This window comes from Girardinichthys multiradiatus, chromosome 12, assembly GCF_021462225.1.
Source record: "Girardinichthys multiradiatus isolate DD_20200921_A chromosome 12, DD_fGirMul_XY1, whole genome shotgun sequence".
NCBI classification, from domain to species: domain Eukaryota; kingdom Metazoa; phylum Chordata; class Actinopteri; order Cyprinodontiformes; family Goodeidae; genus Girardinichthys; species Girardinichthys multiradiatus.
Genome location: NC_061805.1, coordinates 46,673,022 through 46,684,058, shown reverse-complemented (window position 1 = coordinate 46,684,058; position 11,037 = coordinate 46,673,022). Strand labels below are relative to the sequence as shown.

The 11,037-nt window shown below is 36.0% G+C and overlaps 1 protein-coding gene across 5 annotated transcripts in view; it reads right to left on the bottom strand.

Moving 5' to 3' along the window:
* Positions 1-11,037, bottom strand: part of adamts3 (ADAM metallopeptidase with thrombospondin type 1 motif, 3) — a 230,382-nt gene that overhangs the window by 111,861 nt on the left and 107,484 nt on the right. For all 5 annotated transcript variants that reach the window (XR_007040605.1, XM_047381322.1, XM_047381318.1 and 2 more), the window contains one exon: positions 1,280-1,363. Coding sequence is in view for 4 of the 5 variants with exons in the window: in XM_047381322.1 (XP_047237278.1) it covers positions 1,280-1,363 (84 nt within the window). In the remaining variant the exon portion in view is untranslated. The remainder of the gene's footprint in view (positions 1-1,279; positions 1,364-11,037) is intronic.

The window sequence follows — 11,037 nt, the reverse complement described above, 5'->3', positions numbered from 1 at the left end:
TGTTCCTTTGGGGTCTAAATACATATGATGCAAAGAAATGCATTATTACCCTGCAGTGGTAACAGTGGGTTACCTTGTTAGTAACAATAGCAATAAGCACAGAAGCCTTGGGACTGGAAAATCAATTGAGGTTATTCCCAGACCCACATTGGACTTCGGTGGTAAATCTGTAGCCAACCAGGACTTTTTCTTTCTTATCTTTGGTCTACTTCAGTTTTTATTGGGAGTTCTGGGAGTTTTTACTGGGAGGTCAGTTAATTAGCTAACCTTGGAAATGGCTAATGCCATATTTTTATCTGAGTATCACTAAGTAAAATCCAAGTACGATCAGCGGTACTGGTACCACAGTTTTAAGCTCTGTGGTTTTATTTTTATTTATTTGTTGCCTCTCCTTTTAGTTTTAATACACTGTACATACTCTCGTTTTACTACAAATTCAATAAAATCTGACCAAACTTGTCCTCAACAAGGCTAATGAAACCCCTCTGTGTGATTCTTTTGAATATTCATGTTATGCTCTCAAAGGGAAATATAACTACATTAGATATGTGTATATTTGTAAATTGTAAATTTGTATATTCTGTAATACAAAAACAAAACCAAAGAGCAAAGTGTACCGGAGGCAAATTCCTTGTTTGTATGTACGAACTTGGCAATAAAGCTGATTCTGATTCTGAACTACATAACAGGGCCATTTACAGAAATCAGTGCTCCTGGCTGTCAGGACCTCATGCTGCACCTTATTCCTCAATGCAACAGGTAGGTTTTTAATGCAAGGATAGAGTATAATAAAATGAATACATATTAAATGTACAGTGTAAATGGATGACTGCTGGACTCATGAAAAGCATGTTAATTAACAGAAAGAATGCTAATTGTTATTACTCAAAAAAACAGAATCTGCTTTCCCTGAATGATGATTTATGTTGACTATGTCACTCATTGTATAGTTATTTTCATATAACACTATGAGAAACATAAGAACATTTCAAATTGGATATATGCAGGCTTAATTATCAACAATGGTTTCATTTTAAAATAAATACCAGCATTAACGAAACATGTGAATAAGACTCCAATTGGCATTTTTCTGGCTAATTTCAGGACTTTAGAGAAAAAGAGGATATTCAACTTATTAAAGTGGGATCAGGTCTAGACCTTTGCTTATATTGTCATATAAGAACAAATTCAATGTAATATTTAAAGATTTTTTTAACCAAATGATAAAAACTTTAAATGCAATATAACAATTAATAAGCAGATACATTTTTAAACTCACCTTGGCGTAACCCAGCATGATCATCCTCACCAGCACCACGTTGATATGAACCCCCAGTGACTCGTCGTGGTAAATCTCGTTCACCTGGGAAGAAGGGGCAGGAGGGGGATTATCAAATCTTTCATATAAAAGCTTTCAGTTATTTACACAAACAGCTTCTGCATCACTGGAAAGTTTTCATCCTCCGTCCAGTCAAGTCTAAGCTTCTACCTCAGATGTGAGCTACATGATTCACTGTAATCAAAGACCTGTGCAACTGCTGGCAGCAATAAATACAGTCTTTGTGACCTATTCTCAAGATTCTGTTCATGGTTGCTATATGAGAAAAAATTAAATGTAATCATTTAAATGACAGTGCCTGAAGCGTTTCAAAATGAATTTTTCTGTGCCTCAGTGTTGTTTATGTGAACAAGCATATGATGACACCAGCCGTCATTTGATAAATCCCTTTCTTGTTCTGAAAGAGGCCTGAGGAAAATTCAAGAGAAAACACAAAAAACAAAACAGATTGTGAAAAGTGGAACATTGAAGATCCCCTTCTCTGTATGCCCCCACATTTGACAATGTGGGGGCATACAGATGAAGAGCATAGAAATGAAGGTACTAGGTTCTGTCCCTTTAGCAAAATGGAGTTATTAACAGCAACTAGTCTAACACCAGTGATTTTGAAAAAAAAAAGAAGAAGAAATTACCCGGGGATTCTTTTCCCCATTAAATAAATGTACCCAGGGAGGCCTACAAATGTGGACAGCGTCGTGTAAAGAAGTGTTCCTGCAAATTTTCAAGCAATGCCTCAAAACACAGCCATCATCTGGAAACAGTCTTGGAAGTTGACGCCAAAACTCTGCTGAAGTTTAGCTCCGCCCATGCTAGTTTTATTATGATACAACTGCTGCAAGGGACTGAAAGCCAACAAGTAAAAGAAGAAACGTTTACAGGCTTTTAGTTCGAGAACTTTGATTCTAAATGAAAACTGTAATATTACGCACTGTATGAGAAGGTGACACGGATACCATCCTGGTATCTGAGAACATTTAACATCTAATGTTACTGTGAACTCTTAAAAATAGGACAAAACTTCTTTTTGAGACTCTTATCCAGGTTGACACTAATATGCTGTACATATTTTGTACATATTTTATAATTTTATCGTCCAGTTTTTGTGGTACTTTGATTTAAAACCAACCTAAACCCTCTCTTGCATTTGACACTGAACTACCACAAACTTCAATGCTTTTTAATAGAGCTCTTTAGTGATCGATGAACCCAAAGTAATGCAAATTTGAAAAGTTGAACTGCACCTGCTGCACATTATGTCTTGTGTCTTATACTGGAGTCAAAGTTTTTGATTTAAACTGTATTACAGATTTTTACAGATGATTGTCTGTTGTACGTTGGGACTTGCATGCAAGACAACTTTCTGCAATAGCAGAGTAAAATAAAATAAATAAAATATTCTCTTAATTAACCCTGTGGACAAGAAGTTTACTGAGCCCTGTGGACTGGAAGTTCACAGGGGTCTGTAATGGCTGGCCCTCAATATGAGGACCCTCTCTTAGTGGGATGTGTGCTGGAGTGGAACCGCAGTGACATCTGCACGCCCCACATGCCACCACTTCAGCTCTCTGGTGCCTCTCTAGACACGCCAGCTTCTTGCTAATCCAATCATTGGCACGTCCGTCGTTGGTCTGCATGTACACCAAATTACTTCCAAATCAGATCATTCCCTTCTGTGTGCTCAGCTTGGTGTTTGTACATTTGTGTAGAGAATAAACCATTTGCTTTGCAAGATAACGTGTGAATAGTTGAAACATCAAATATAAAGCAAAGAACCAGAATGCATACAAATAAGAAAAACATTCTCTAATATTAAGTGTTGCAGATATGTTATTGTGAATTACATAACGACTGTAAGTACTGAAATGAGACATTTGTTAAAAGATAGCCTTAAGAGCATGTTTGGTTTTCTGTCGTACCATTCAGCCATGCTCTGCAAAAAAGTGATTGACTGTATGTTGAGCATCGATAGATTCAGTCACCAAATCAACATCTAGGACTGTTCTCTACATTCCAGGGCTGCACCGTCACAAGGGCTTTAATTTTCTCTGGGCCAATGATTTCTCACGAAACTCATCCAGCTCACTGTCCTCAGAGCAGTTTTTGTCCTTTATCGACTGGAGTGCTGCAGCACCGAAGAACAGCTAATCTATACACCAAATTACAGTGTCCAGCAGATTTTTGCCCTTAAAACCTGAGATATTTTTGATGAAACAATTTTCATGAACATGACTCCAGAAATGGGGAAGGGAAGACAGATTAAACCTGGAACTCTGCTTGCAAAGCAGTTCTGCTCCACTGTTAGCTGCTCCTTCGGGCAGATCTATAAGATACCAATAATTATCACATACACTAATCAGCTCACCCTGCTGCTATTTCTTAACCACTTCCTCAGAGCTATTGCAGAGTTCATTCCCTCTCAGTGTACCAGATGTCTTCCCTCTCAGTTTTTAATGCAGTTCAAGTACTCTAACACGCAACTCAAACTATCTGCAAAGTCTCTCAAGAGAGGAAGGCTGAGTACTGCTGAAGGTCTAATCAATACAACAAACTCTACCATCACTAAAGCTGACATCAATCCTTGAGAGAGCACACAGAGAATAACATATTATGAGCTTTAATGGCCTATTTGTGTCTCTTTGGAGTAATTTCCCCTTTATTTATGTTCATTTGGTGTCCTGCTACAGGTCAAAGTGACTTTCAAATAACAAATATGAAGTCATTAAGTTCCACAAATACTAAAGTCACAAAACTAAAAAGTTGGAGGGAATTTGAAGAAATAAAACCCAAGGAAAAGCAATTCAGTCTGACCAATTTGATCATCTCAAGGGGAGATAATTTGAAAAAACAAATACAATCAGTTTGTTTTTTGTGCTTTCTGTTGAATTTTACTCAGGCCCCTTTCAGATCAAGAAAAGGGATTTATCAAGAAACGTAAAACCAAGGGGAAAAGACAAACTCCAAGCTGAGAGAAATAAATCCAAAATACACAAAGAACATACGAATAAACTAAGAAACTAAACACAAAGGAATGAACTAATATGGCAACACGTTTTTGGCAATAATAAACACAGAAGCAAGCTGAACTCAACAAGACCTTACAAACAAAAATAAAGAACTCAGAAGTGATCAATACACATACACAAATGAAAACCATAATCCAAATACCCAAGGATCGCAAAGCAATTCAGCCATTTGATTCAGGTGAGTTAGACCAGGGATATGTCTAAAAGCTGCATGACATCGGCCCTCGAGGACTGGAGATTGACATCCTGCTTTAACTGCTTGAATAGTAATTAGGTCTTGTCGTATGTGGATTCTAAATATCATTACAACTACACAATTCAAAAACTGGCTTCCCAGCTTAGGAACCATATTACCAGCTCAACCTGAATTTAAAGTTATCTAAAATTTAAAAAAGGAGTGAAATAAGACTTGCTTGATGTCTGAATGATTATCATTGTGTCAGTAAGTCAAGTGTTTCCATGAAGTCATTGTTAAAATTAATGTGATAATAATTTGGACCTTTATTTTTTTTACAATGGAATTATAATACAACAGACAATTTGAATAATTTTTTAAGTTTTAATTTATTGTGGATTTTTCCCAAATTTAAGAAAAATTATACATACACATTTACATGTAAAAATATTTAAATAAATATATTTAAATAAACTCCTATTGCTGTTTGGTTAAATGTCTCATGCTGTCACAGCCTTGGAAAACAGTTCACCAATTTTTCCTCTTCAGAAATGAATTATTTAAAAGTTTACCACATCTAACAGAAATGTTTTTTCTCTTGAATATTACGTCAGCCACAACTGTTATTCACTTTGAATGAATCTTTGAGAGGAAAAAAACAAAACATCATGGTGTTTTTTATTGTGTTCTAAGGAGTGCAGAAATAAATAAAGTTGAAGATCTGTATTCTACCTTATAGGAGAAATGCTTTAACCGGTTTTATGTGTACATATTTCTCCGTCCAATAATCAGAAGGATTTTATCTTCATAAACCAAATCCTAACTTTTGCAAATTTGATTGTTTTTCTTGTATGTTTTTTTTCTACAAATATCTGAATTTAAAATAAATTGCAGCTTTCTCTTTGATGGACTGATAAATGTGTAAGACAACTATTCATCCAATTTACTGTAACTATGCAGTATAATCTAAGGAGCCTTCAAGCTATGAACATGTGTGTGTCTGTGTGTGTGTGTGTGTGTCAGGGAAATACATTTTTAATAAAGTCTTTTCCTGTTTAAGATGTTGCCATGGATGGCCGCCTCGGCCCGTTTGCTCGTACTCTGCGTGTTTTGTACAGTACTTAGCAGATTTTCTGCAGTTACTTTCACCTGAGAGCAACTCATAAGCATCAGGTAGTACTCTGTGAGCAGTTTTTTCTCCTATTTGCACTACCACAACCTGCCTTTAAAAAAAAAATAAAAATGATTGTACATACACATACTGGGACATCTAAAAAATGTAAACATCGTGAAAAGGTTCAATATGTGTTGCCACTTATTTCAGAAAGTGAAACCCATATATTGATTCATTACTCATTGAGTGATATATTTCAAGCCTTAATAATTATGGCTTACAGATAAAAGCCAAATTTAGTGTTTCAAAAAATTACAAAATTACATAAAATCAATTCAAAAAAGCACTTGTAATGTATAAATGTAAAAAGGTCACACTGCTGACTTGACAAATGTCCTGTAGTCAATGACACCCCACAAAATGTTATCATCAAAGAAGCTAGTTGTTCAAAGAGTGTTGTGTCCAAGCAAGTTCATTGAAATTTTAGTGGAAGGAAAAATTGTCATAGGAAAAGTTGCACCAGCTACAGGGATAACTGCAGCCTTGAGAGGATTGTCAAGCAAAATCCATTAAGGGGAAGCTTGGATTGACGCTGGGGTCAGCACATCAAGAGTTAATACGCATAGACGAATCCTACACGTTGGCTACCAAGGTCACATTCCTCGAGTCAAGTCACTCCTGAACCAGAGACAACATCAGAAGTGTCTTACCTGTGGTAAGAGGAATAAGAACTGGACTATTGCTCAATGGTCCAAATCCATGTTTTCAGATGAAAGTAAAGTTTGCATTTTATTTGGAAATCAAAGTCCTAGAGTCTGGAGGAAGAGTGGAAAAGTACATGTTGCTTGAAGTCCAGTGTGACATTTCCACAGTCAGTGATGATCTGGGGTGCCATGTCATTTGCTAGTGTTGGTCCACTGGGTTTTCTGATGTCCACAGTCAATACATGCTTCTACCAAGACATTTTAGAGCACTTCATGCTTCCTTCTACTGGCAAGCTTTATGGAGATTTACTGTGTTTGATTGACCAACAAACTGGCCTGACCTGAACTCTATAGAGACCCATATTATCAAAGGGGAAGATGAGAGACTAGATCCAACAATGTAGATCGTCTGAGGGTGCTATCAAAGCAACCTGGGCTCCTATTACACCTCAGCAGAGCCACAGGCTGATCATCTCCATGCCACACTGCATTGATGCAGCAAATCATGCAAAAAGAGGCCCAACCAAGTATTGAGTGTAGCCTGACATTTTTTTGTATTGCTCTTTTGTAATATCAAAATTTTCTGAGACTCTTGATTTTGGGTTTTCATTATCGGAAAGCCATAATAATCAAAACTCTCAAAATATCTACTACTATTATTATTATTATTATTATTACTATATGTGTAATGAATCTATATAGTATGTGAAATATTTTTAAATGAGTGAGAAAAACTATTTCCCTTTTTCAAGATATAATTTTTGTACCTGTATTTACACATATTGTTCTTTGTATCTTTTATTTTATTTCCTTACAAGTTTATATATTTATACTTTATATCTGCTTGAAATAAAATAAAATCCACACGGGTCATGCTGTAACAGTAGGTGGCAGTAATCTTCACCTCAATAACATCAAAATTTGGAGGAACAAGATTGTAAACTTGTGCAAAGTAGATCTAGCAGTAGTCAAAGGTATTGTAAGTCATGTTTTTTTTTTCATATAATTTAAATTTTTTTGCTTTCTTTTTCAAGTTTAATGAAAAAAGTTAGTTGTTCTCACCAAATATATAAATGTGGATAAAAAGTGGAAACAGCAAGAAATATCAGTTTTGCTTGGCCATTTCCTTGGGCAAATGGGCAGCCTGTATGAAAATACTTTATTTAAAAATCCGTTTACTCATTAGCAGCCTCCTACACCTTTTGTGCGCTTCCTCTAAAAATATTTTTTAATTCCTTATATCAGCTTAAAAATTCAGCATCATAAGAGACACAATTTTGAGACACTGCTGAAATATCTCAGCAATGATCTGATAACATAACTTTCATGCAATATAATGCAGATGCTTTGTCTTCACTGATGGAGATTCACTTACTTCCAAATTTTGAATCCTTAAACAGGCTTCAGGTGATTGACTGACCCTCCCCTGCAATGCACCTACTATCAGGCATATTTTACTATTTAGTGGCCCATTAGGCATTTATATAGCATTGAACTTTACTCCTTGAATGATCAGTTGATCCTTAAATATGGACAAAAAAATTCATGTAATGACACAGTGTTATCATAACAACAGTAGTGTACCCCGTCTAGACGGAGCAGAACACTGTGAATTACAAATCCTTTATACCAATACACATGCACTATACAAAGCAGGAGTGCATTCAATGTAACACACAGAAGTCAAAGATTTAAAAGGATTCCATGTTCCATGAAATGTGTTTTATTTCCTCGTGGTTAGACCCACGTTTTAAAATATGTCAACATGCAAGGAAAGACATGAAACAGAGGGACAACAGAGGTACAGAAAATAAAAGTGTCTTCTTTTTTAAATGCTCACACTGAAGACAAGCTGTTGTGGGGGCAAACTTGTTTTGTTATGGTGTGTTCACTGCCTGGAAAAAAACATTTAAGTTTTGTGTATCCATGTATTCTTATGTTGGGGGTCCTTTCCAGTATTTGTTAAATACATGAATGAATTCCAACTTTCTTCTCCTAGTTGACTCCTATTTCCATTCCCTTCATTTTAGAAAATGTTCTCTGCTCCAGCAGCTTGTGGGAGACACAGGTAGATGCATTAAAAATAGTTCAGAGGGGAAGAACGTGTAAGATTTTCAGAGTCCTGACAAAATGGAATACTGTCTGTGAGGAACATGGACAGTGGATTTCACTAATCCTCCTCTCCAAAAAGGGAGAAAAATCACAACAAACCGGGTCTAAAATCTGTTCGGGAGTCTAAAATTAGATAAATAGAGGCTATTTGTGCGGCAAATTAATGACCATATTTTTTTTTCGGATGTCCAGATGTCTATAGAGTGTACTCCATATGTGTGTGCCTCAGAAATGCTGTCCTGGAAGAATGGTGAAATATTCACATAAACACATATCTAAAACTTGTAGACAGTCTTCCTAAAAGGGTTTCTACAAGGGTGAGTCAAGATTATATTAAAGACTTTGTATTAAGAATTGGATTTCATTAAAGTCCATGTGTTTGTAAAGTTATGTTAGCCAATTCTTCTGGCAATGTGGTTTCACACTATACACAATCTCTGGTTTTCCTCAGTTTAGCTTAAATGCGTTACAGTGTTTACTGAATCAGGTTATCAATCAGTTAAACAGACATGATAATGCACTACCTAATTACAACAGACAAGGCCATTCATTATTCAGAAAATGAAGCCTAATTAAACAAATTATTTCCACCAACCTATATACAAGACGCCAAACAGAGCTTTACTTCCTGACTGAGAGCTTTTTAGTGCTGCAGATGTCGGTTCAGAGAGCACTGCTGCTTGGCGCTGTTGTTTGGAGAGATAATGGTTCTTTGCTGGACACAACATTTTCTTTAAAGCCTGTCATGGAGACTGAGGCGATATGTAATAACTTTCCCATCCAACACTTTCATGAAAGATGTGAGGCAAATATGAAGCTCTTATCGATCTCTTGACTGTCAGAGAGAGAACTGATGGCACAGAAAAATCATTTGCGTATCTTTTTATCTCAACAACAAAGACTGAAGCAGCTTCACCTTAACCATTTGCAGAATCGTTGGCAGACCAAAAGAAGCAAAAGTTCACTGAAATAGAAATAAAGTAAGACATTCTAGGCAAAAATAGTTCTCTTCCCTCTGACAGCCAAAGAGGCAAAAGAGAGAACAAAAGAAACAAGACAGGCATGTAACTAAAAATGACTTTTGAATAATTATTACCACACAATCGGACATCTTTGTAGGTTATTTAGTACTAATATTGAGCTTACCCTAACATGCATAAAAACCCACACTAGCACAAATGTAACAAACATCAATGCTCAGAAAAATTTTTCATTTAGGTTTTTCCTCAATTTTATCCTAGACTACAAAGTTTAACAGGGTAAGACGACGGAGAACTCGTTCCTATTTACAACACCAACTTTGGCTTTGTAAATGAGACGTATCCAACCTACTGCTACAGTCATGTGAGGTTTTTTTTGTTTAGTTTTTTTTTTGTTGTGTGTCTTTGGAGCTTAAGCAAATAGTGTGGTGGGTCTGGTTGCCTTGCAGTGTCAAAGGCAGATTTGCTCAACAACCCTTGTTGCACAGTTGACTTTGTCAAATGGCACAACATAACTAGTTAAGGCAACTAAATGGACATGGTACAACTATAAAGAACAAGAAATGCAAGTTGAATAAGGGAAACATCAACGACAAACAAAACAAAAATGGTAGTAGAAGTAATATTAATACTTCATACTTCAAATAATAATGGTACTGAAAACAATAGTGAATTGTAAAGTGCTCTTGAGCCTAATGTAACAAACTGATGGTTGGACATTCTCCTTGTGGATTTTCTGCTAGAAGGAAGAATTCCTGATTCTGTCCTGTCCACCATGTTTAACTATTGGTAACATGTTCTTTGTATGAAACGTGTTAATGTTAAGTGTAAAAAATGTAAATAAAGGACAAATCTGGAAGGAGGCAAATGCTATTTACAGCAATTAAACTTTTAACAGCAAAATAGTCAAATAAATTCCCATTTGACATACTGGTCACCATAATATAACAAAATAAAAACACGTTTATATAGAATTGTCATATTTCTAGCCCCTACTCTTCATTGTGAAAAGTTCAATCTACATCTTAAAAGATTTTAACATTAAAAAGAGGAACTTATCTACTGTAGTCAATTAGAAAATAATTGAAAAGTTAACTTATATCAGTAGATTAATTCAAAAGCAAACCTCATATTATATCTAATCCTTCCACACAGAGCCCTGTGATGCACAGACAACTTGTCTCATCCACATTGCTGGGTCTGGTATTTCTCATCTACCATAAAATCTATCTTGACTTAGATTCTCTGAGGGGTGTAGGTCAGACAAGTTTGCTGGCCAATTCAACACAGTAACACTGTGGTCATTAAAACAGGTACTGGTACTTTTGGCAGTATAGACAGGTTCCAAGCCCTGCTGGAAAATGAATTCAGCATCTCCAAAAAGCTCGTCAGCAGAAGGAAACATAAGGTGCTCTAAAGTTTCTTGCTAGACGGCTGAGCAAACTTTGAACTTGATAAAACACAGTGGACCAACACCAGCAGATAATTCAATTTAGTTCAATTCAAAAACACTTTATTCATCCCAAAGGGAAATTAAATGTTGTTATAGCTCATATAATGCGGGTTTCTTCAACAAGCTGTTGTAGATGC